Source organism: Oncorhynchus clarkii, chromosome 14, assembly GCF_045791955.1.
Source record: "Oncorhynchus clarkii lewisi isolate Uvic-CL-2024 chromosome 14, UVic_Ocla_1.0, whole genome shotgun sequence".
In the NCBI taxonomy this organism is placed as follows: domain Eukaryota; kingdom Metazoa; phylum Chordata; class Actinopteri; order Salmoniformes; family Salmonidae; genus Oncorhynchus; species Oncorhynchus clarkii.
In genome coordinates this window covers 17,748,643-17,775,309 of record NC_092160.1, presented here as the reverse complement: position 1 = coordinate 17,775,309, position 26,667 = coordinate 17,748,643, and the positions used below count along the sequence as shown (strand labels likewise).

At 43.2% G+C, this 26,667-nt stretch overlaps 1 protein-coding gene across 15 annotated transcripts in view; it reads right to left on the bottom strand.

The window, feature by feature from the left end:
• LOC139366366 (rap guanine nucleotide exchange factor 2-like) overlaps nucleotides 1-26,667 on the bottom strand; it is a 149,774-nt gene that overhangs the window by 90,530 nt on the left and 32,577 nt on the right. For all 15 annotated transcript variants that reach the window (XM_071103760.1, XM_071103764.1, XM_071103762.1 and 12 more), the window contains exons 2-3: nucleotides 11,034-11,104; nucleotides 10,396-10,452 (exon numbers count right to left, since the gene is read on the bottom strand). In XM_071103760.1, coding sequence (XP_070959861.1) covers nucleotides 10,396-10,452; nucleotides 11,034-11,104 — 128 coding nt within the window. The remainder of the gene's footprint in view (nucleotides 1-10,395; nucleotides 10,453-11,033; nucleotides 11,105-26,667) is intronic.

The following is a 26,667-nucleotide window of genomic DNA, read 5'->3' as shown; positions in this document are numbered from 1 at the left end:
TCTGTACGCCTACGTTGATATTCCATTAAAAATCAGCCGTTTCCAGCTACAATAGTCACTTACAATAATAAAAATGTCAACACTATTTCTGATCAATTTGGACCAAAAATGTTATGCTTTTCTTTCAAAAACAAGTAAAATGTCTAAACGACACCAAACTTTTGAACGGTAGTGTGTAGTATATATACACTATGTATATACTGTATGTACGTACACACACACACACACACACACACACACACACACACACACACACACACACAAACAGTATAACAGTCAAAAGTTTGGACACCTACTCATTCCAGGGTATTTTAAATTTTTACATTGTAGAATAATAGCTAAGACATCAAAACAATGAAATAACACATGGAATCATGTAGTAACCAAATTAAAGTGTTACACAAATCAAAATACATTTTATTTTTGATTCTTCAAAGTAGCCACCCTTTGAACACACTTGGTATTCTCTCAACCAGCTTCGCCTGGAATGCTTTTCCAACAGTCCTGAAGGAGTTCCCACATTTGCTGAGCACTTGTTGGCTGCTTTTACTTCACTGCGGTCCAACTCATCCCAAACCAACTCAATTGGGTTGAGGTTGGGTGATTGTGGAGGCCAGGTCATCAAATGCAGCACTCTCCTTCTTAGTCAAATAGCCCTTACACAGCCTGGAGGTGTGTTGGGTCAATGTCCTGTTGAAAAACAAATGATATCCCATCTGGTTTGGGCTTAGTGGGACTGGCGTATGGCTGCAGAACGCTGTGGTAGCCATGCTGGTTAAGCGTGCCATGAATTCTAAATCAATCACAGACAGTGTTAGCAGCAAAGCACCCCCACACCATCACCTCCATGCTTCACGGTGATTACGACAAATCTCCAATTTGGACTCATCAGACCGAAAGGACAAATGTGTCCATTGCTCATGTTTCTTGGCCCAAGCTGGTCACTTCTTATTAATGGTGTCCTTTGGTAATGGTTTCTTTGCAGCAATTCGACAATGAAGGCCTGATTGATGCAGTCTCCTCTGAAAGGCTGAGGTTGCAATGTGTCTGTTAATTGAACTCTGTGAAGCATTTATTTGGGCTGCAATTTCTGAGGCTGGTAACTCGAATGAACTTATCCTCTGCAGCAGAGGTAACTCTGGGTCTTCCTTTGCCGTGGCGGTCCTCATGAAAGACAGTTTTATGATAGCGCTTGATGGTTTTTGCGATTGCACTCGAAGTAACTTTCAAAGTTCTTGAAATGTTCCCAACTGACTGATTTTCATGTCTTAAAGTAATGATGGACTGTTGTTTCTCTTTGCTTATTTGAGCTGTTCTTGCCATAATATGGACTTGGTATTTTACCAAACACCGGTGGTAAATTCAATTGATTGGACATGATTTGGAAAGGCACACACCTGTCTATATAAGGTTCCACAGTTGATAATGAATGTCAGAACAAAAACAAAGCCACAAGGTTGAAGGAATTGTCCATAGAGCTCCAAGACAGGATTGTGTCGAGGCACAGATCTGGGGAAGGGTACTAAAACATTTATGAAGCATTGAATGTCCACAAGAAGACAGTGGCCTCCATCACTCTTAAATGGAAGAAGTTTGGAACCACCAAGACTCTTTCTAGAGCGGTCCGCCCGGCCAAACTGAGCAATCAGGGGAGAAGGGTCTTGGTCAGGGAGGTGGCCGAGAAAGCCGATGGTCACTCTGACAGCGCTCCAGAGGTAGTCTGTGGAGATGGGAGAACTTTTGTCGCAGGAGTAAAATAATACTGCAGCAGGAGGATTTGATTATTAAAAAATAAATACATTCTAACGGGAAATCAGTTTTGATAGGACCTACAGTAGTAGGACATTTATGTCAGGTGCTGTAGAATTTGAGCGAGCGAAAGAGAAAGACCACTGAAGTGAATTGATGTCAATTCTGTGGCGCAGGGAAGTTCTCTGTGACAACAGAGTGAACAAATGAAGATATAATACCTCTCTCTATAAGTTCAATGGCCACATGTTTCACTTTGTTATGGGTTTACTCATCTAGTCTCTACCAAATGACGCTATAACAAGGAATAAACTGCTTCATCATCATAATTCTGTCTTACACTAACTACCGAGCAGATTGCCGTGGCTGCACACCCTGTACATGCTGCAGGTGCTATTAAATTGCTTGTCTTGTCATTGGGTTCCATTTAAATCTAGTGCTAATCGGCCAGTCGTGTGTAATTATTGGTCAGTGTGTACGAGTCCCACCAGCGGAGAGCTCTGAAAGGTAGTCTGGAGGAAATCCATTCGATGGCAAATATGGCACGCCAAAGGTTTGTGTCCCACTCACATCTAGAGGTGGGACGGATGGGGATGAATGCATGGCCAAACAAACAGACAAGTGAACATGCACAAGTATGTTCATACACACACACACACACACACACAGTGAGAGTTTCTCATCACAAAGTACAAAGCAATGCCCCCCACCCCCCTCCTCTCCACACCTTCACTCTGGAGCTAATACGGCTGAGTATAGCACACCCTACTGATGCAGTGTGAATCCTGCTTCCCTCCCTCTCCCCATCTCTCTCCTTCACCATTTTCCCTCCTTTCCCCTGATGCACTTGTTCCCCCCTATATCGTCCTCATCTCCTCCCTCGCAGTCCAAATGAAAATGTTCAATTATTAAATCGCTGGCACGCAGAGGCGCTCGCTCCCTTGCACATCGCTAAGGAGGAGAGGAGCACAGAACACAAAGTAGTAGGAGACAGGAGAGTCTTATGCGCCACGACAGCTTGACTGAACTGGGTCATGAGCATTTTGGGAGAAACAATCGTCTGAGAAGCGCTCAGCAATGACAAGCCCGAACACCACATCTCATCTTCAGACAGGATGCAAGGTAGGAGAGAAGCTGAGGGTCTCTGGGTGTGTTAGAAGCTGGAGAATAACTGTTTTTTAATAAACATCAATATTCTCATGAGATCCTTTATGAAATGATGATCAAATGATGTTGGAGTGGGGGGACAGAACGAGCCTATTTCCAAAGGGGTGTGTCTGATAAACTACAATATACAGTGCATTCAGAAAGTATTCAGACACCTTCCCTTGAAATGGGTTAGGGTTAAATGGTTGGAACTTCAACACGAGGTGAAGAAATAAACTCACCTTCCTTTAGACCAGAGAGACGGCAAGCTGCAGCTCATGACCATCGTGGTTCGAATCCTGAATAATCAACACGAGGTATGGGTGAGGAGCGCACCTCTCAGACAATCATTTAGACAGCTGCTTGGCTGTCGTGAGTCAAATATCTAGAGAAGTGAATGTAAGTGAGACAATCCTACTACGCTCATCACCGGGAACCGTTGACATGGCTGGCTAGCTATCTTCCAGAGTGAACAACAGTAGAAGATGGGAAAGGGGAGACCCCTTCTGGACAATTAGAGCCATGCAGCTTGCCGCTCTAAGGTCAACAATCTTCCTAATGAGGGCTGGTTCCGACCGAAAAAAGGCACTCGCGCGTCTTCTAGGGTAAGTCTATAAAAGCTTTGCACACCTGGATTGTGCAATATTAGCCCATTATTCTGTAAAAAAAAATTGTCAAGCTCTGTCAAGATGTAGGGGTCATGGCTAAACAGCATTTTTCAAGTCTTGCCACAGTATTTCAAGCAGAATTAAGTCAAACTGTAACTTGGACACTCAGGAACATCCACGGTCATCTTGGTAAGCATTTCCAGTTGAAATTTGGCTTTGTGTTTTAGGTTATTGTCCTGCTGAAAGGTGAATTCTTCTCCCAGTGTTTGGTGTAAAGCAGACTGAAGCAGGTTTGCCCTACCATTTTCCCTGTGCTTCACTCCATTCGGTTTCTTTTTATCCTGAAAAGGTATTTGCTGATGTCAAGCATACTCATACCATGATGCAGCCACCACCATGCTTGAAAATGTAGGCCAAAAAGTGTATTCCTTTGCCATGTTTTTTTGCAGTTAGTGCCTTGATGCATACAAGATACATGTTTTGGAATATTTGTATTCTGTATATTTATATTATCGGGGAGTCACGACAATGTTGATCCGTCCTCAGCTCGCCCTTCACAGCCATTTAACCCTGTAGCGGTTTTAAAATCCCCAATGGCCACATGGTGACACACCTGGGCAGTTTCATTCCGGCCCTGCAGCTCACTTCAGAAGGACAACTATCTTTGAGTTGTCTAGTGGTTTAATAACATAAGTAACTTGACCATGCTTACAGAAATATTGAATGTCTGATTTGTTAGTGTTACACATCTACCAATCACTGCCCCTTTTATGATGCTTGAAATTCAATACATGATGGAGGGACCTTACAGATGTTGTTTGGGGGACAGAAGGGTCATTTATTTTTGTACATGTAACTTTGTGATTTGTTAAGCCAAATTTTACTCCTTTACTAACTTAATCTTGCCGGGAAAAAGGTGGCTGAATACTTCGAATGCAGTGACTATGTTATATTTTTTCTTAATCTTAAAAAAAACAATTAAAATGGCCCACTTTGACAGAGTATTTTGTGTATATTGTTGATAAAAATGACAAGTCCATTTGAATCCCACTTCGTAACACAAAATGTGGAGAAATCCAAGGGGTCTGAATACTTTTGCAAGGCAAAAGTTAGTGGCAGTTGATGGCCTTATTTCTATTACAGCATATTGGATGACTGTCATTCAGATTCCATTCACTAACATCAATAGGTTTAATCTACTACATGATACTCAAATTTGCCCTATACACATGATTGCTAAAACCTAGCCTACAAATGAAAGTTTATAACATAGGTGCACATGTACAGAGACAAATTGGAGTAATCAAGGTGAGTGACATGCACACTCTTGCCAGCATCTAGCAGATCTAGGGTGTAATCATTAGCCCAAACAGTTGCTAACATTTTGCAACAAAACCAAGGTAGTTTTTTTTAACAAATGTAGGTAGGTCCAGCCCCGTTCTGTTCCGTTTGCTTCCATTTCAGAAATGTTTCGCAAAACAGAATTAGCGGAATGAATACACCCCTGATCACCGGCACACAGTTCATACAATTTTAAAGAAATTAATTTGTTCAAAACCGTTCAACTAGCATCTCACTGAGTCACTTTTGATTGGATGGACAACATGTCAGTTCACACTGCAAGAGCTCTGATGGGCTGGAGGACGTCCTCTGGAAGTCGTTATAATTACTATAGTAAGTCTTTGGGAGGGGGTGAGAACCATGAGCCTCCGAAGTTCTGTATTGAAGTCAATGTACACAGAGGACAGAAAATAGCTGTCCTCTGGCTACACCAGGGTGCTACCCTACGGAGTGCTGTTGAGGCTACTGTATACCTTTATTGCAAAACAGGGTTTAAATCCGTTATTTGGTGACATAAAACTATACTAAATATATTCATATCTAAAAAATAAATAAAACATTTATTATTATTCACTATTTTGATCAAATTCACTGCGTAGGATGGTCCTCCCCTTCCTCCTGAGGTGCATCCACTGTTTGCAGTGTTTTATATGATGGTTTTTACTACAGAATACTGCTAACCCCAATACTGACATGACACTCCCCAATTCCAACAGAGACCATCACTCATTGCCATCAGCCAGTATAGCCTCAGCTGACACATTGAATCAACAGTACGGTGTGTTTTCTCCATTAGAGTGACGTTTCTCATAGTAAACAAAAATCTGTGCATTCAGAAGGATGGAAATGCAATGTTCCTTGAGCGTTGTTTGGATGGGACATGTTATTTCTCCCAGTTCTTTTCCCAGATCAGATGACCTTGTTTCCAGAAGCGAGCGGGCACATTCCCGGCTGATTACAGTAGGACCCTATTGGGAGTTGGAGCTGGTGAGGGGAAAACTTTCCATCAGCTGCGTGAGAGTTCTGCACACACACAGGGGACGCAAGGCACACACACACAATGACCTGGGTTTGAGCACTACACACACACACACACACACACACACATACCAGGGAAGAGGGAAACCCGGAGATGAGGACTGCTGGAGGGTATAATCAATTCCTGTCAAGTGTAATACTCTTGGTTTATAACCTGATGTACTAAGATGGCAGTGTATCGCCTGTAGCACACACACTATCAACCTCACTTTGGGATTTCAGGTTTGGACAGAATTGGAGTGGATGTAAGATCAGAGTTGCTTAGCCTTGTAACAATTGACTGTCCACCTCCCTACGCATAACGTGCCGTCTACTATTGACAGCATGTCTATGATTGACAGTCCATCACCCTATCCAAAATGTGCTGTCTATGATTGACAGTCCATCACCCTATCCAAAATGTGCTGTCTATGATTGACAGTCCATCACCCTATCCAAAATGTGCTGTCTATGATTGACAGTCCATCACCCTATCCAAAATGTGCTGTCTATGATTGACAGTCCATCACCCTATCCAAAATGTGCTGTCTATGATTGACAGTCCATCACCCTATCCAAAATGTGCTGTCTATGATTGACAGTCCATCACCCTATCCAAAATGTGCTGTCTATGATTGACAGTCCATCACCCTATCCAAAATGTGCTGTCTATGATTGACAGTCCATCACCCTATCCAAAATGTGCTGTCTATGATTGAGAGTCCTTCACCTCCCCATCCAAAATGTGCTGTCTATGATTGAGAGTCCTTCACCTCCCCATCCAAAATGTGCTGTCCATGCTTTCATCTCAGGAACTGTGTTTACCTTAAGGGCACCACTACAGCTAAAGATTCTTAAATCAGATTCTCCACAGGGAGAGACTGCATCTTATTTTCCCACTGTCTGCTCCCAGCACTTATTCAGGAAGAGAACCAGAGTATGAATGTCTACAAGAGGAATCCCCTACCCTGTGCCAAAATATTCATGCATGCATACATACTACACATGACCACCGGCAGACGAGTGCACACACATACAGTGGGTACGTGTTATTTCTTAAAGAGACTGTTTCATTACATACTGAAAGTGTTGTCACACTAGCTGCCTTACAAACAGGACAAAGCTACCAGCAGGGTACGGGCACAGCGCGCACACCAGCATTCTTCTTGCCAATGTCCAGTCTCTTGACAACATCCCCCCACTGCTACTTTTGGCCAATGGGAGAACTCAAAAACTCTTTATTTAACTCTCTGCAAACTGGAAACAATTTATCCGGAGGCTGCATTCATTGTAGCTGGGGATTTTAACAAGGCTAATCTGAAAACAAGACTCCCCAAATTTTATCAGCATATCGATTGACCTTGGACCATTGTTGTGTGTGTGTGTGTCGTGTGTGTGTGTGTGTGTGTGTGTCCTCTGACTGCTGTTCCCACATGCTTCAAGAGGGCCACCATTGTTCCTGTTCCCAAGAAAGCTAAGGTAACTGAGCTAAATGACTACCGCCCCGTAGCACTCACATCCGTCATCATGAAGTGCTTTGAGAGACTAGTCAAGGACCATATCACCTCCACCCTACCTGACACCCTAGACCCACTCCAATTTGCTTACCGCCCAAATAGGTCCACAGACGATGCAATCTCAACCACACTGCACACTGCCCTAACCCATCTGGACAAGAGGAATACCTATGTGAGAATGCTGTTCATCGACTACAGCTCGGCATTCAACACCATAGTACCCTCCAAGCTCGTCATCAAGCTCGAGACCCTGGGTCTCGACCCCGCCCTGTGCAACTGGGTACTGGACTTCCTGACGGGCCGCCCCCAGGTGGTGAGGGTAGGCAACAACATCTCCTCCCCGCTGATCCTCAACACTGGGGCCCCACAAGGTTGCGTTCTGAGCCCTCTCCTGTACTCCCTGTTCACCCACGACTGCGTGGCCACGCACGCCTCCAACTCAATCATCAAGTTTGCGGACGACACAACAGTGGTAGGCTTGATTACCAACAACGATGAGACGGCCTACAGGGAGGAGGTGAGGGCCCTCGGAGTGTGGTGTCAGGAAAACAACCTCACACTCAACGTATAGGGCATTCTGCTTGTCACCAAAAGCACTCACAAACTTCTACAATACTGCACCGCCCTCAACCCTGAGGTCTGCACAACGCATCACCGGGGGGACACCTACACCACCCGATGTCACAGGAAGGCCATAAAGATCTCATCAACCACCCGAGCCATCTAGGTCAGTACAGGTGCATCAAAGCTGGGACCGAGAGACTGAAAAACAATCAAGGCCATCAGACTGTTAAACAGAAGTGGCTGCTGCCAACACACTGATTCAACTCCAGCCACTTTAATAATGGGAATTGATGGGAAATGATGTAAATATATCACTAGCCACTTTAAACAATGCTACCTTATATAAATGTTACTTACCCTACATTATTCATCTCATATGCATACGTATATACTGTACTCTATATCATCGACGGTATCCTTATGTAATACATGTATCACTAGCCACTTTATACTATACTATGCCACTTTGTTTACATACTCATCTCATTTGTACATACTGTACCCGATACCATCTACTGTATCTTGCCTATGCTGCTCTGTACCATCACTCATTCATATATCCTTATGTACATATTCTTTATCCCCTTACACTGTGTACAAGCAAGTCCTATAATCATTCTGGAATATCCTGGCTCTCATCTAAATGAAGCAATTCCTATAAACTCTTAAAAAACGGATCAGACCTTTTTAAATTTTCACCTAAAATGACATACCCAAATCTAACTGCCTGCAGCTCAGGACCTGAAGCAAGGACATGCATATTATTGATACCATTTGAAAGGAAACACTGAAGTTTGTGGAAATGTGAAATTAATGTAGGAGAATATAACACATCAAATCTGGTAAAAGATAAAGATGTTCCATCATCTTTGAAATGCAAGAGAAAAACCATAATATAACATTGCATTTTAAGCTCAATTTAGATTTTGGCCACTAGATGGCAGCAGTGTGTGTGCCAAGTTTTAGATTGATCCAGTCAAGCGTTGCAATACTGCACAGTATTTTGTATTAAGTCTGCCCAAATGTGCTGATTTGTCAATTGATACATTTTCAACTACATAACTATTGGTAACGTACAAAAATATGGTAATACAACATTTAAGTTTACACACACACACTCACAGGAATGTCATACATGATGGATCCTTAGTTTATACACTAACTTTCACAGATCTAGATGGCCGGGCGGGGTGGGTGTGGAGGCAGAGGCAGCAGGGGTTCAAACTGTAGAACCCAGTTCCTACATTTGAATATAAAAATAGATTTTACCAAACAAAACTATGCTACATTTTATCTCTAGGACCCTCAGGATGACAAATCAGAGCAAGATTACTGAATAAAAGTATATTATTTACCTTCACAGGTGAATGTATCAAATCAGTTGCCGTGATAAATGTTTGTTGTACACTCTCCTCAAACAATAGCATGGTATTTTTTCACTGTAATAGCTACTGTAAATTGGACAATGCAGTTAGATTAACAATAATTAAAAAATTCTGCCCATATAAGACCTGTCTAGGTCCTGGAAACTTTGCTGATTATTACGTCATTCTAGTCACATTAGCGCAAATTAGCATCAACCGATCTCGTAGAGGTCAATCAGATGAACTTCCGTCTCCTGCACCTATACGTGCATGTGCACACGGTTTTCTATAAAAGGTCATTATTTCTCATCAGATATGGATGACAACAGCAAAACCTCTTGTCAAGTGTGTGCATCTTCCAGTCAGTGTGTGCGTCTTCCAGTCAGTGTGTGTGAGTGTGTGTGTATATATCCAGGAGGGTCTCAGGCTCTTAGAATCATAACAGGATGTCTTGGGGTAGAAAAATGGAGTGGACGGTGCCAACGGGAGAACTAAAACTGCGCAGTCGGGAGAACTAAAACTACACAGTCGGGAGAACTAAAACTACACAGTCGGGAGAACTAAAACTACACAGTCGGGAGAACTAAAACTGCGCAGTCGGGAGAACTAAAACAACACAGTCGTGCTCCAAGCGGTTTCAACCCTCTCAAGACACACCATTATCTTTTTATCTGTCTCAATTGGAAGACAACACACAGAGGCTTACCTCAAATGGCCTAGCTAGCCAGGAACTAACCATCAAGACAAGGTTCTGGTAGCCATTAAAGCTTGCATTTTGTTATCAACCACAACTCAATGACTTGTCAAGTAGGCCAAATTGAATTGTTCCGGACGAACTTGCAGGTCTCTCTGCTTCAGTGGTTTAGATTCACGCCTAGGCAGCACAGAGGGTTTCTGGTGACCGTGCTGATGCACACAGGCATTTGTTTTCTAAATCATACATTTCGCTACGCGTCATTAACGGGGCATAATCGCAGCTTGTCAATAAGTTGGACTCTGACCATGTCTTGTGTAAAGGCTTCCAGCAGAGAATATCTAGACATGATTTATTAAGAATGTGTACCTACATACACGCACAAGGGTACTTACTAATAGAGCACTTCATTGGCTTCGTGTCTTTCATAGCGCACTGTCTCACACATTATCCTGTAGGAGAGAGAAGGAAGGAAGGACAGAGGAGAGGAGTGGGGCGAGAGGGGGAGGAGAGGAGTGGGGCAAGAGGGGGAGGAGAGGGGTGGGGCGAGAGGGGGAGAGGAGAGAAGAGAGTAGACAGTGACAGCAAAGTTAACAAATACAATAGAACAGATGGATGGTTGAGTTCACTAAAGTTTAGTTTATCGAGTTTGTAGAAGCTCTCTACTGAGTTTACCATTTTAAGAGGAAGGAAATGTCAGTATTTTAAAAGTAACTTGTGTGCCTTGGCATTTGTGAAACTTTATCTTAGTAAACAGCGATATCAAAAAACACAAACTCCAAAAAACAGCCCAGAGCATGTCATGCATATTATTGTTGCTCAAGGATTCAAAACAAGCAGGAGAAAAACAAGTTTCTGAGAACTAGCTACCACAGAGGAAAACAACATTCCTTTAAGGTGTTACCATCTAATAATAGTTTTAGTCTCATCAGGGTATTGTGCAACTGCTAATCACAGACCATCCATGTAATTAACGAGTATAAATTCATGTGTAATTCATTTGATCAATCTGAATCAATGTGGGAGCTCTCACCTCAGCTGGTGTTCTCTGAGGTTAGACAGGGCCTCCATTCCATGCAGATAGGAGTAGACTATCTCCAGGTCCTGTGTGAAATAGAGGAGATGTGTCAGTTTATTAGCATTTTAACATTACGATTTTACCGGGTGCAGGGTGTTGGAATATCATGGGGAAAAGGTCAGCGTGTTAACAGCAGACAGACATGAAGAGTCAGCAGTTCTAAGAGCCAAACAACCTTTCTAAAATGACCAGTGCTGTCCCTAATACATACAGTACCAGTCAAAGTTTGGACACACCTACTCTTTCAAGGGTTTTTCTTTATTTTTACCATTTTCTACATTGTAGAATAATAGTGAAGACACCAAAACTATGATATAACACAGAATCATGTAGTAACCAAAAAAGTGTTCAACTAATCAAAATATATTTTAGATTCTTCAAAGTAGCCATCCTTTGCCTTGATGACCGCTTTGCCCGCTCTTGGCATTCTCTCAACCAGCTTCACCTGGAATGTTTTTCCAACAGTCTTGAAGGAGTTCCCACATATGCTGAGCACTTGTTGGCTGCTTTTAATTCACTTTGCGATCCAACTCAACCCAAACCATTTCAATTGGGTTGAGGTTGGGTGATTGTGGAGGCCACGTCATCTGATGCAGCACTCCATCACTCGCCTTGGTCAAATAGGCCTCACAGGAGATGTGTTGGGTCATTTTCCTGTTGAAAAACAAAATGATAGTCCCAACTAAGCGCAAACCAGGTCGGATGGCATATCGCTGCAGAATGCTGTGGTAGCCATGCTGTTTGTGTTTCTTGAATTCTAAATAAATCACAGAGTGTCTCCAGCAAGCACCATCACACCTCCTCCTCCATGGGAAGCACACATGCAGAGATCATCCGTTCACCTACTCTGTGTCTCACAAAGACACAGCAGTTGAAACCAAAAATCTCAAGCAGTCTCCTCTGAACAGTAGATGTTGAGATGTGTCTGTTGCTAGAACTCTGAAGCATTTATTTGGGATGCAATTTCTGAGGCTGGTAACTAATGAACTTATCCTCTGCAGGAGAGTTAACTCTGGATTTTCCTTACCTGTGGCGGTCCTCATGAGAGCCAGTTGTATCATAGCGCTTGATGGTTTTTGCAACTGCACTTGAAGAAATGTTCAAAGTTCTTGAAATTTTCCAGATTGACACCTTCATGCCTTAAAGTAATGGACTGTTGTTTCTCTTTACTTATTTGAGCTGTTCTTGCCAAAATATGGAATTGGTCTTTTACCAAATAGGGCTATCTTCTGTATACCAACCCTGCCTTGTTACAACAGAACTGATTGGCTCAAACACATTAAGGAAAGAAATTCCACAAATGAACCTTTAACAAGGCACACCTGTTCATTTAAATGCATTCCAGGTGATGACCTCATGAAGCTGGTTGAGAGAATGCCAAGAGTGTGCAAAGCTGTCAAGGCAACGGGTGGCTACTTTCAAGAATCTCATATACATACATATGATTTGTTTAACAATTTTTTGGTTACTACATAATTCCATGTATTAATTTGTAGTTTTGACATCTTCACTATTATTCTACAATGTAGAAAATAGTAAAAATAAAGAAAAAACCTGACAGACACGTAGACAGACACACCTCCTCTGCCATTCAAGGCAACATACTTAGAGGCCCAAAGAAAATGCCTGCGCAAAGCACCTAATCTAAGAAAGATACATTTTAGAGACCAAAAAGGAAACAGGACGGGTGGTGCTTCCTTTCATTTGTCTCAACTTTGTCAGCTGACGCCAAGCTCTGGGCTCTGAAACCGTCTGACACCAAGGGGAATGAATGGAGAGGTCAACCGGTTTGAAGCACCTCAGGTTAGAGGTCAAAGATTGAGAAAGGGGAGCTGGTGTTTGGTTAAAAATGACCTGCGAGGGCCTCCCGGGTGGCGCAGTGGTTAAGGGCGCTGTACTGCAGCGCCAGCTGTGCCATCAGAGTCCTGGGTTCGCGCCCAGGCTCTGTCGTAACCGGCCGCGACCGGGAGGTCCGTGGGGCGACGCACAATTGGCCTAGCGTCGCCCGGGTTAGGGAGGGCTTGGTCGGTAGGGGTGTCCTTGTCTCATCGCGCACCAGCGACTCCTGTGGCGGGCTGGGCGCAGTGTACGCTAGCCAAGGTGGCCAGGTGCACGGTGTTTCCTCCGGCGCATTGGTGCGGCTGGCTTCCAGGGTTGGATGTGCGCTGTGTTAAAGAAGCAGCGGCTTGGTTGGTTGTGTATCGGAGGACGCATGACTTTCAACCTTCGTCTCTCCCGAGCCCGTACGGGAGTTGTAGCGATGAGACAAGATAGTAGCTACTACAACAATTGGATACTACGAAATTGGGGAGAAAAAGGGGTAAAATTCAACAAAAAAATAAAAATTTAAAAAATTTAAAATGACCTGCGGGTCATACCAAAGTGTGAGTTACTACAAACAAGACCATAGATCAAATCTGTTGAGCCGATCAAAGCTGAAATGTGATCTTTTGCAAGTTATTATTTGAACAATCACACATATGAGTTTATAACGTATGCCCATTGAACAGACAAGGTCTATAGGCTATTATGCAAAGTTAGGGCCTATCTTGGATATCCTATGTCCCATCAAAATACACAACATTCATGCAATACAAAACACTGTTCAGACCGTTGGCTGAATTAGAACTAAAAAAAAACGTAACTAGGTTGGTCTTCAACGCTCTATAGACTGGGTTACCTCGACCCATGTTACATCATGCAGTGATATCCCCAGCCTAATAGACTGGGTTACCTCGACCCATGTTACATCATGCAGTGATATCCCCAGCCTAATAGACTGGGTTACCTCGACCCATGTTACATCATGCAGTGATATCCCCAGCCTAATAGACTGGGTTACCTCGACCCATGTTACATCATGCAGTGATATCCCCAGCCTAATAGACTGGGTTACCTCGACCCATGTTACATCATGCAGTGATATCCCCAGCCTAATAGACTGGGTTACCTCGACCCATGTTACATCATGCAGTGATATCCCCAGCCTAATAGACTGGGTTACCTCGACCCATGTTACATCATGCAGTGATATCCCCAGCCTAATAGACTGGGTTACCTCGACCCATGTTACATCATGCAGTGATATCCCCAGCCTAATAGACTGGGTTACCTCGACCCATGTTACATCATGCAGTGATATCCCCAGCCTAATAGACTGGGTTACCTCGACCCATGTTACATCATGCAGTGATATCCCCAGCCTAATAGACTGGGTTACCTCGACCCATGTTACATCATGCAGTGATATCCCCAGCCTAATAGACTGGGTTACCTCGACCCATGTTACATCATGCAGTGATATCCCCAGCCTAATAGACTGGGTTACCTCGACCCATGTTACATCATGCAGTGATATCCCCAGCCTAATAGACTGGGTTACCTCGACCCATGTTACATCATGCAGTGATATCCCCAGCCTAATAGACTGGGTTACCTCGACCCATGTTACATCATGCAGTGATATCCCCAGCCTAATAGACTGGGTTACCTCGACCCATGTTACATCATGCAGTGATATCCCCAGCCTAATAGACTGGGTTACCTCGACCCATGTTACATCATGCAGTGATATCCCCAGCCTAATAGACTGGGTTACCTCGACCCATGTTACATCATGCAGTGATATCCCCAGCCTAATAGACTGGGTTACCTCGACCCATGTTACATCATGCAGTGATATCCCCAGCCTAATAGACTGGGTTACCTCGACCCATGTTACATCATGCAGTGATATCCCCAGCCTAATAGACTGGGTTACCTCGACCCATGTTACATCATGCAGTGATATCCCCAGCCTAATAGACTGGGTTACCTCGACCCATGTTACATCATGCAGTGATATCCCCAGCCTAATAGACTGGGTTACCTCGACCCATGTTACATCATGCAGTGATATCCCCAGCCTAATAGACTGGGTTACCTCGACCCATGTTACATCATGCAGTGATATCCCCAGCCTAATAGACTGGGTTACCTCGACCCATGTTACATCATGCAGTGATATCCCCAGCCTAATAGACTGGGTTACCTCGACCCATGTTACATCATGCAGTGATATCCCCAGCCTAATAGACTGGGTTACCTCGACCCATGTTACATCATGCAGTGATATCCCCAGCCTAATAGACTGGGTTACCTCGACCCATGTTACATCATGCAGTGATATCCCCAGCCTAATAGACTGGGTTACCTCGACCCATGTTACATCATGCAGTGATATCCCCAGCCTAATAGACTGGGTTACCTCGACCCATGTTACATCATGCAGTGATATCCCCAGCCTAATAGACTGGGTTACCTCGACCCATGTTACATCATGCAGTGATATCCCCAGCCTAATAGACTGGGTTACCTCGACCCATGTTACATCATGCAGTGATATCCCCAGCCTAATAGACTGGGTTACCTCGACCCATGTTACATCATGCAGTGATATCCCCAGCCTAATAGACTGGGTTACCTCGACCCATGTTACATCATGCAGTGATATCCCCAGCCTAATAGACTGGGTTACCTCGACCCATGTTACATCATGCAGTGATATCCCCAGCCTAATAGACTGGGTTACCTCGACCCATGTTACATCATGCAGTGATATCCCCAGCCTAATAGACTGGGTTACCTCGACCCATGTTACATCATGCAGTGATATCCCCAGCCTAATAGACTGGGTTACCTCGACCCATGTTACATCATGCAGTGATATCCCCAGCCTAATAGACTGGGTTACCTCGACCCATGTTACATCATGCAGTGATATCCCCAGCCTAATAGACTGGGTTACCTCGACCCATGTTACATCATGCAGTGATATCCCCAGCCTAATAGACTGGGTTACCTCGACCCATGTTACATCATGCAGTGATATCCCCAGCCTAATAGACTGGGTTACCTCGACCCATGTTACATCATGCAGTGATATCCCCAGCCTAATAGACTGGGTTACCTCGACCCATGTTACATCATGCAGTGATATCCCCAGCCTAATAGACTGGGTTACCTCGACCCATGTTACATCATGCAGTGATATCCCCAGCCTAATAGACTGATATCCCCAGCCTGAATAGACTGGGTTACCTCGACCCATGTTACATCATGCAGTGATATCCCCAGCCTAATAGACTGGGTTACCTCGACCCATGTTACATCATGCAGTGATATCCCCAGCCTAATAGACTGGGTTACCTCGACCCATGTTACATCATGCAGTGATATCCCCAGCCTAATAGACTGGGTTACCTCGACCCATGTTACATCATGCAGTGATATCCCCAGCCTAATAGACTGGGTTACCTCGACCCATGTTACATCATGCAGTGATATCCCCAGCCTAATAGACTGGGTTACCTCGACCCATGTTACATCATGCAGTGATATCCCCAGCCTAATAGACTGGGTTACCTCGACCCATGTTACATCATGCAGTGATATCCCCAGCCTAATAGACTGGGTTACCTCGACCCATGTTACATCATGCAGTGATATCCCCAGCCTAATAGACTGGGTTACCTCGACCCATGTTACATCATGCAGTGATATCCCCAGCCTAATAGACTGGGTTACCTCGACCCATGTTACATCATGCAGTGATATCCCCAGCCTAATAGACTGGGTTACCTCGACCCATGTTACATCATGCAGTGATATCCCCAGCCTAATAGACTGGGTTACCTCGACCCATGTTACATCATGCAGTGATATCCCCAGCCTAATAGACTGCAGGTTACCTCGACCCATGTTACACATCATGCAGTGATATCCCCAGCCTAATAGACTGGGTTACCTCGACCCATGTTACATCATGCAGTGATATCCCCAGCCTAATAGACTGGGTTACCTCGACCCATGTTACATCATGCAGTGATATCCCCAGCCTAATAGACTGGGTTACCTCGACCCATGTTACATCATGCAGTGATATCCCCAGCCAAATTATAGCCTTATGTTCTGTTCTGACGTCGCTCACTGATTTGTATACTGTGTGGGCCTTATAATTCTGCTTGGAGACTGGCTAGGTTCTGGCACCATCTACTGTACAAGGACAGGACAGGCCAATTTATTTGGGATTTAACATAAAATGGCACAGTACATTGAAACAAATTATCCAGCAAGCTGATATGAATAGAAATTGATAACACCAAAATAAGACATATTGACATATTGTGACTAGATGGAGTCATATTCTCATATTTTACTAGGCCTACTAAAGGTGCTACACAATGATTTTAAGCAAGACAAATACTGCCAATTCCATTTTTGGGAGGGATAATCTGGACTCATTATGCCTCAATGTTGCTTACATAGAATGAACCGTGAACATGCGGATTCACACGGGACAACAAGACCCTGTTGAAAGCTTAGCTGACATTTTTCAGTCTTCCCTAAAGTAGGCTTAATCACAGATTTGAGAGGTTGGTAGGTGAACAACTTGCTTTGACTTATCCAATCACCGACAGTAACAGACTATAACCTAAAGGAAGGGTTGTAAAAGAAGATTCCAAACACCAGCGCACAAGTCTAATTTCCCATTGCCATACATGGAAGCAGACCTTACCAAGAATGACCACTAGGTGGCATGTTACTGGTGTGTTTTCCCATAGGCCTACTATAGCAGTGTGGGAAAGAGCGCCACTCTTACGCCACTCAGGAGCTCCAGTGAGAGAGACAAATATGCAGACCCATCAATTGTGGCTTTGGTCTTAAATATTTCAGATTGACTCTTGAGATTAGCTCCATGGAAAGAATGCGAGGGACACCATTTTTCCACTGCCTCTCGCTACCATGCTACCATTCATTTTCCGGTTTTGTGTTTTTGGATTGGATAATGTTTGAGATGTTGGGGCCAACCGCAAAACACTGGGGGGGGGGGGGGGGGGGGGGGGGGGTATCTGGTATTGCATATTGACGGCAATGACTGTATAGACTCAAGGTAGGGGAGTGGGATAAGAGTCAAGCAATGTCAAGTTTGATAAGTGTGTGTGAGAGACAGCGAAAGAGAAATAAAGCAAGCATTTAATGAGGGTCCTTAATAACAGTGCTATTCAAGCACATTTTTTAAATACCAGATGTTTGTCTTTATGGGGTCTGGGACATTTTTCTCTGTTACCATCCAATTCCTGCTTATTTCCTTAGGTCAGGGGGATCTAATGTTTCACTACACCTCTGGATCGGAGTCAGACAGTAGCAGTGTAGTGTACCATACAGTAGGCAAACTAGCAGAGGTATTTCCTCCCAGGACATTAGGGCATTAGCCAACAATGTTAGCCTTGTGTTCTTTGTTTTGGGGGGCAATATGACCAAGGCTGCCTCTCCAGTCTCCATTATCTATAGTTTGTTGTGTAACTCCATGAGCAGTAGGGTACAGAACAGGGCTATGGGCCAACGTGTCGATAGACATGACAATCAGTTGAGCAGAGAGAGTTCCAGGAGGAAATTAATGTTTAGCTAAAACCATGCACATTCACTGAGATCCTGGATTCAAGTTAAGAGGAGGCCTATAACATGATGAAGAATTTACAACATTGGCATAAAACATTTTAGAGCTTCCAGTCAGCAATCGTCCACTGGACCTCAAATCGCTCCCTTTCACTTTCAATAAAATGGGAAGGACACGAACAACAAAGCCTCATTTAAATTCTAAAACGGCAGCCACACCTCATCTCAAATCCACTGATGTGTCTGCAAACAAGATAGGGAGCTTTAATTGTCCGCTCCTTTCAATGGTCTGAATGAGTATTTGGTACATTCATTTGGGTCAGCGTGAATGCAAACCACCCTGCATCTTATCACACTGACACTGTAGGCGAGTCATCAAAAGGTGGGGTCACAACCTTAAAGACCTATGGGGAAGGTAAAGTCCTGTGCGGAAGGTAAACTTGGACTTACAAAGAGGACAGCAGGTGGTCTAGTGGTTAATGTTGGGCCAGTAACCGAAAGGTCCAATCCCCAAGCAGACAAGGTGAAAAATCTGTCAATGTGCCCTTAAGCAAGGCACTTAACCCTAATCGCTCCAGGATCACCACTGATAATACAAGCACCCACCAAATTCTGATTTATTACTATTTTAAACCTGATTGTCTTAACTAAGAGACATCCAATGTTGTAACATATGAGCCTATATATTATAATGATACAATATCTGAGATTGCTGTGAGTATTCTAAATGTGGGATAGGCCATTGTGGTTAATGTGGCTTTTGGTTTCCACAGGATATTAAAATGATATGGCCAATAACATGTCATAAAACTCACCATGGGATGAGTGTAATGAGCACTTCATTGGGTGCATTGACCTTACAAAGGGAAGTTACATAATACCCACTCCTGTCATTGGTTAAGACAGTGTTACCATCATAATCTCCATCACTCAGTCAACAGTAGCATTCAGTCAACAGTAGCAGCCTCCAATACATCGTAAAATAGAGATTTTAAACAGCTGATAGTCAATGGGATTCATCTCTTTAGCAGATCAGTGATCACCTTGAAGGAAAGAACAAAGGATGTATTTTAAAAGTATTCCTCAAAAGTATATCAGGAGACAGTCACTCAACTACTGGGCATACATGACAGAGATACACCAGTAAGGCCACGTGTGGGAAAGCATGGGTCTGTCACTGATGAGAAGTTGTTGCCAACATTAAGTTCTGTGAGCCACATCCTGTTGGCATGCCTTGTGTAACTAGTCTGGTTCTCCAATCCATCAAAACAATGAGTCATCGACCAGTTACCTCAGCTATTAGCATGTCTCCGCCTTAAGATGCCGGTGTCCCCGATCCCTGGCAGGCAGGCACGTCAAGAACGTGGCTTTTTAATCTGGGACGCTTCGCACAGAGATTGTGGTTCTGTTTAGGTGAAAAGCTGTGAAAAGCATAAATGAATCTCCTGCGACTCAGAGCAGAGCCGTGCTAGATTTGCAACAGATTGCTAACTTGTCACCGGCTGAGAGTGATGATTTCGCCATATCTTCAGAGGGCAATGAGACGTGGCAACAAGTTCATAGCTCAACCTAGCGATCGGTGACGTGGTGGGAAAAAAAGAGAGAAAAACAGCCCCATTATCAGTATGTTTGCCGCCATTTTGATTTCCGACCTTGATCCTTAACCAGGTTAGGCCTCTAATCTGATCATCCATCCCACCAAGCAAAGTCCCAGTGTCAATAGATCCCCTTACCATGACAGTAGAGGTGGCCATCTTGTGTGTCAAATCAGGGGTGAAGACTGCATTCCTCAGATGACAGTGCCAAGACAAAAAACACACAACGCCTATGCTTTGCCCTCCACCGCTCCCTAACCTAGACATGTCGGGAGGAAGAGGCATCTGTGTCGTCCATTAGTTAGAGAAGGTCTTGTGCCTGGATACATTCTGGTGCTAGCCAGAGACCACTCACTGTTAAGTCTTACGGTAAGACTCCAAAATAGCTAATCAAATGGCTACCCAGACTATTTGCATTGCCCCCCCCCCTCCCCTTCTACACTGCTGCTACTCTGTTATTATCTATGCATAGTCACTTTAAGAATTCTACCTACATGTACATATTACCTCAATTACCTCGACACCGGTGCCCCCCGCACACCCTGTCTATGGCCCGCTATTGTTATTTACTGCTGTTCTTAAATTATTTGTTATTCTTATCTCTTACTTTTTTAAAGGTGTTCTCTTAAAACCACATTGTTGGTTAAGACCTTTTAAATAAGCCCAGCAACAGCCCCAAAACATCACTGCTCCAGAGGAGATCTGCATGGAGGAATGGGCCTTTTAACATGAGTCTTCAATATTCCCAGGTAAGAAGTTTTAGGTTGTAGGAATTATAGGACTATTGCTCTCTATACCATTTGTATTTCATTAACCTTTGACTATTGGATGTTCTTATAGGCACTTTAGTACTGCCAGTATAACAGTATAGCTTCCGTCCCTCTCCTCGCTCCTCCCTGGGCTCGAACCAGCAACACAACAGCCACCCTCGAAGCCACGTTACCCATGCAGAGCAAGGGGAAAAAAAACACAGGCTAAGAGCGAGTGACTTTTGAAACACTATTAGCACACGCTAACTAGCCAGCCATTTCACATTGGTTACACCAGCCTCATCTCGGGAGTTGATAGGCTTGAAGTCATAAACAGCGCAATGCTTGACGCACAACGAACAGCTGCTGGCAAAACGCACAAAAGTGCTGTTTGAATTAATGTTTACACGCCTGCTTCTGCCTACCACCGCTCAGTCAGATACTTGTATGCTCAGTCAGATTATATGCAACGCAGGACACGCTAGATAATATATAGAAATATCATCAACCATGTGTAGTTAACTAGTGCTTATGATTGATAGACTTTTATAAGATAAGTTTAATGCTAGCTAGCAACTTACCTTGGCTTACTGCATTCGCGTTACAGGCAGTCTTCTTGTGGAGTGCACAAGTACTAGTTAACTGTAAGGTTGCAAGCCTGGATCCCCCGAGCTGACAAGGTGAAAATCTGTCGTTCTGCCCCCGAACGAGGCAGTTAACCCACCGTTCCTAGGCCGTCATTGAAAATAAATTTTTGTAAAAATACATTTTAAAAAATCGTCAAAATCGGTGTCCAAAAATACAGATTTCCGATTGTTATGAAAACTTGAAATCGGCCCTAATTAATCAGCCATTCCGATTAATCGGTCAACCTCAAGTATTTAGTAAGGCAGCTGACTGGAAGGAGGGTATGAGTGTATAGAGAGGCAGAGGACAGAGACACAGACAGTGGTGAAGGTCACCAGATCAGTGTTGTCTACTGTCAAGTATGTGAAAATGGCACATAGTAGGTTTATACTGTCAGTTCAGCACAAACATGTCCCAGCCCCCATCGGTGTCAGTGTGCCAAGCAGGACTCATGAGGCCCCCAGCCCATTCAAAATAGCAAGGACAACAGTTTATCCAAAATGTTGTAGGAGACACGTACACCTCAGGCAGGCAGGCGGGTGCATAATGCTTGTGCAAAGTGTGTGTCATTGTGGAAGTAACATCAATAATATGTGCAGTGGTATGTTCATGTGTGTATTCCTGTGAGTGAGAGGACATTGACTGCTATCCTTGAATATCTATTGACAAAGAGTGTGGGGACTGAGGGATATTTTTATCAATTGCCCAGTGCAACCAGACAGCAGGTGGAACCTTTATGTAGGAGGGCAAGGTCACAGAGTAGCTGGGCGCAACACAGTATCAGTGGCTGTCCTGACTCCTGACAAAGAGAAGGCCAGCAATCTTGTTTTCAAAAATGTGCACTACACTATGGTAGGAATGTTGGTGTGGGGCAACACTTGTTTCCCCCTGGTGCTACCTTGAAATTATTAGCTAAGCTTGGCACCAACACACATTACACAAAGCTAAGTAGCTAGTAGCAGGAATCTAGGAGCCATGTGAATGAGCTTAGCGCCCTCCACTTGAGCTGCCAGGATAAAGACTAAGAACAACAGCACAGTGAGATTCCTTAAGCATGCAAATAGGATGCATGCTAGGCTAAAATGAGCAGTTGGTGTTATGCACTCTTTGGACTACCATATTTCTTAAAATCAGAATTGTCCCTGCGTTCTAAATTGCAACTTACAAGTAGGAATCTTCAATGTATTAATTTATAAGATGACAATACATGGGATCAATAGGGTGTACAGGCCTAGACTTTTTATTTTTAGTTTTTTAATATCACCTTTATTTAACTTCTTGGTGACGGGGGCAGTATTGAGTAGCTTGGATGAATAAGGTGCCCAGAGTAAACTGCCTGCTACTCTGTCCCAGATGCTAATATAGGCATATTATTAGTAGTATTGGATAGAAAACACTCTGAAGTTTCTAAAACTGTTTGAATGATGTCTGTGAGTATAACAGAACTCATATAACAAAACCAACCAGGAAGTGGGAAATCTGAGGTTTGTAGTTTCATTTAAGTGATTGCCTATCCAATATGCTGTGTCTATGGGCCAAATTGCACTTCCCAAGGCTTCCAGCAGATGTCAGTCTTTAGAACGTTGTTTGAGGCTTCTGTGGAAGGGGGTCGAATAAGAGCTGTTTCAACAAGTGGACTAGGCTGAGGCCAATCAGTTGTTTACTGCGCGGTCACGCGGGAGCGCCGTTCCTTCTTTTTCCTCTAATGAATACGCTATTGTCCGGTTGGAATATTATTGAACATTATAAAAAGACCCTAAGGATTGATTGTAAACATCGTTTGACATGTTTCTACAAACTGTAATGGAACTCGACTTTGTCTGGATTTTGCGCTCGCGCATTGTGCCTTTGGAATAGTGAACTAAACGCGAACAAAACGTTGGCATTTGGACATACATATGGATGTAATCGAACAAAACAAACATTTCTTGTGGAAGTGGGAGACCTGGGAGTGCATTCCGACGAAGATCAGCAAAGGTAAGTGAAGATTTATAATGCTATTTATGGCTTTTGTTGACTCCACAACTTGGCAGGTAACTGTATGGCTTCCTTTTGTGGCTGAATGCTGATCTCAGATTAACCTCTTGGATCTCTAGGGGCGCTATTTCATTTTTGAAAAAAAACGTTCCCGTTTTAAGCGCAATATTTTGTCACGAAAAGATGCTCGACTATGCATATTATTGACCGTTTTGGAAAGAAAACACTCTGAAGTTTCAGAATCTGCAAAGATATTGTCTGTAAGTGCCCCAGAACTCAAGGAATGAGCCTACACTTTGTCGTTTCCCCAAGGTGTTTGCAGCATTGTGACGTATTTGTAGGCATATCATTGGAAGATTGACCATAAGAGACTACATTTTCCAAGTGTCCGCCTGGTGTCCCTGCGTCGAAATTGGAGCGCAAAGCCAGGTGCAATTATTTTTCCATTTGAGAGCAAGGAGAAACCAGGCTTCCACGAAGGATATATCATCGAAGAGATATGTGGAAAAACACCTTGAGGATTGATTCTAAAACACGTTTGCCATGTTTCAGTCGATATTATGGAGTTAATTTGGAAAAAAGTTTGCGTTTTGAGGGCTGAATTTTTTATTTTTTTTTGGTAGCCAAATGTGATGTACAAAATGGAGCTATTTCTAATACACAAAGAATCTTTTTGGAAAAACTGAGCATCTGCTATCTAACTGAGAGTCTCCTCATTGAAAACATCAGAAGTTCTTCAAAGGTAAGTTATTTTATTTGAAGGCTTTACTTGTTTTTGTGATAGTTGCCTGCTAAATGCTAACGCTAATGCTAACGCTAAATGCTACGCTAGCTAGCTACTGTTACACAAATGATTGTTTTCCTATGGTTGAAAAGCATATTTTGAAAATCTGAGATGACAGTGTTGTTAACAAAAGGCTAAGCTTGAGAGATAGCATATTTATTTCATTTCATTTGCGATTTTCATGAATAGTTAACGTTGCGTTATGGTAATGAGCTTAGGTCTATAAATAGAATCCCGGATCCGGGTTTGGTCGTCGCAACAGGTTAATGAATATTGTGCTTTTATCGTAACGCTTTTTTGAAATGTGACTTTTGAAATGTTGCATTAAGAACAAGTTTCTTTAATTCTATGTAAAACATGTATCTTTCATCAAAGTTTATGATGAGTATTTCTGTTATTTGATGTGGCTCTCTGCAATTTCTCTGGATGTTTTGGAGGCATTTCTGAACATTGGATATAAATATGAACTTGATCGAACAAAACATACATGTATTGTGTAACATTAAGTCCTGGGAGTGTCACCTGATGAAGATTGTCAAAGGTTAGTAATTTATTTTATCTATATTTCTGCTTTTTGTGACACCTCTCTTTGGTTGGAAAATGGCTGAATGCTTTCTGTGACTAGTTGCTGACCTTTTCGCCGAAAAGCCTTTTTGAAATCGGGAAGTGTATCTTTAAAATAGTGTAAAATACTTGTATAGTTGAGGAATTTTAATTATGAGATTTGTTGTTTTGAATTTTGCGCCCTGCACTTTCACTGGCTGTTGACGAGGTGGGACGCTAGCGTCCTGAACGATCCCAGAGAGGTTATTTAACCAGGTAGGCCAGTTGAGAACAAGTTCTCATCTACAACTGCGAACGGGCCAAGAAAGCAAAGCAGTGCAACAAAAACAGAGTTACGCATGGGATAAACAATCGTACAGTCTGATGACAACCGCACTAGATATTATGCTAATGCTAACGCACTGCTAATATTGATGAACATTAGCATGATAGCTAGTGCAGTGGTCACTAACACACTGCTAACATTCAATGTAAGCTTCAAAAAAGGCTCAGGACTGTTACATTTCACCATTACACTGCATTCATTCATCAGAGCATGGAAAACCAGAGAAGTTTAAAAATATATATTAAAAATATATTTAAAAAATTAAGTACCAAAAAAATAGACATTTGGAAGCACTGACGCTCCAGACCTTATGAATATGCATATTGACTGTAGGGCGGTTCGGTGAGCACGGCTGTTGAGGCAGGAGCCTTCAGGCCACGTCACGTGCGGAGGTCCTTATTAGTCATTATTGTTGGTTATGAGCAGGGTGAGGGGGTGCGGCGTCAAAACTATGAAATAGTACCCTCACTGTGCTTTATTACAGATCGTTATTTCCAAACCCAAGTGAGTGAACAATAAATGGGTACCGTTTCTAAGGCTATCTTATAACCTACAGTATTCCAGCTACAGTAGTAATACCTGGCTGTAATCAATACTACCTAAATGAGACTGAACTCATTTATCACAATCTTAAACATGAGCTCATAAAAAGATAGCAATAAGCTGCTGGCTTGAAACGTGTCTGAGGTAAAGTAAACAGAGGAGCTTCAGTTATCAACACGGCTAATCACTTGTTAATGTGTAAGAATCTGATAAGATGGCTTCACTGTTAACCTGTCAGACCCTCAGGTAGGCAACTAGGGGATGAGGCCGGATTTCTGCCTGTGCTGGTATAACTTTCTGTAGAATCACTCCTTTGGCTCCATGGTGGGGAAATTGGCACATTACATAAACATTCTATTGGGGTTAGTTGCATATTTGCAAAGATGGTCGTCAGCATAGAGGAATATTCTGCATAAGTAGGCTAGTTATTTTTGTAAGAACTACTATTACTGAATTATTCTTATTGAAAACAGTCAAGACAATTCCATGTACAATATCACAAGGTACTGACAAAACTCATAACAAGAAAATAATTGCACATTTTAAGGGAGCTAAATTCAGCCACTGTTATTGTAGTGTTTTTTTCTCCACAAACTACAACCCCCTGGCAAAAACCAAGCAACTGATATCTTCTGAATAATTGACGTGGTAAATAGATGTATGCATAATTCATGAGGATGTTTACCTTTCCTCAGGTTGAATCCTCAGAGCGGTAATCAAGATGGCAGCGACAATCTCGTTTGTGAGCAAACTTTTAACAATGTTATTTTGGGGGAATGTGGGGAAACGGCAATGTTACGCCTAAGACTATGTATAGATAACGGAATTATGGGGACAGGGAGTGTGGGGGATGGGGGGGGGGGCTGGTAAGAATGTTCGGGGATGTTTGGGGGAAAATTGAAAATCCTGAAGGAAATAAATCACTTCTGAAACAGCTTTTCATTGGGATAAGAAAGATGGCGCAAGCAATTTGGTATAATACCAGCGA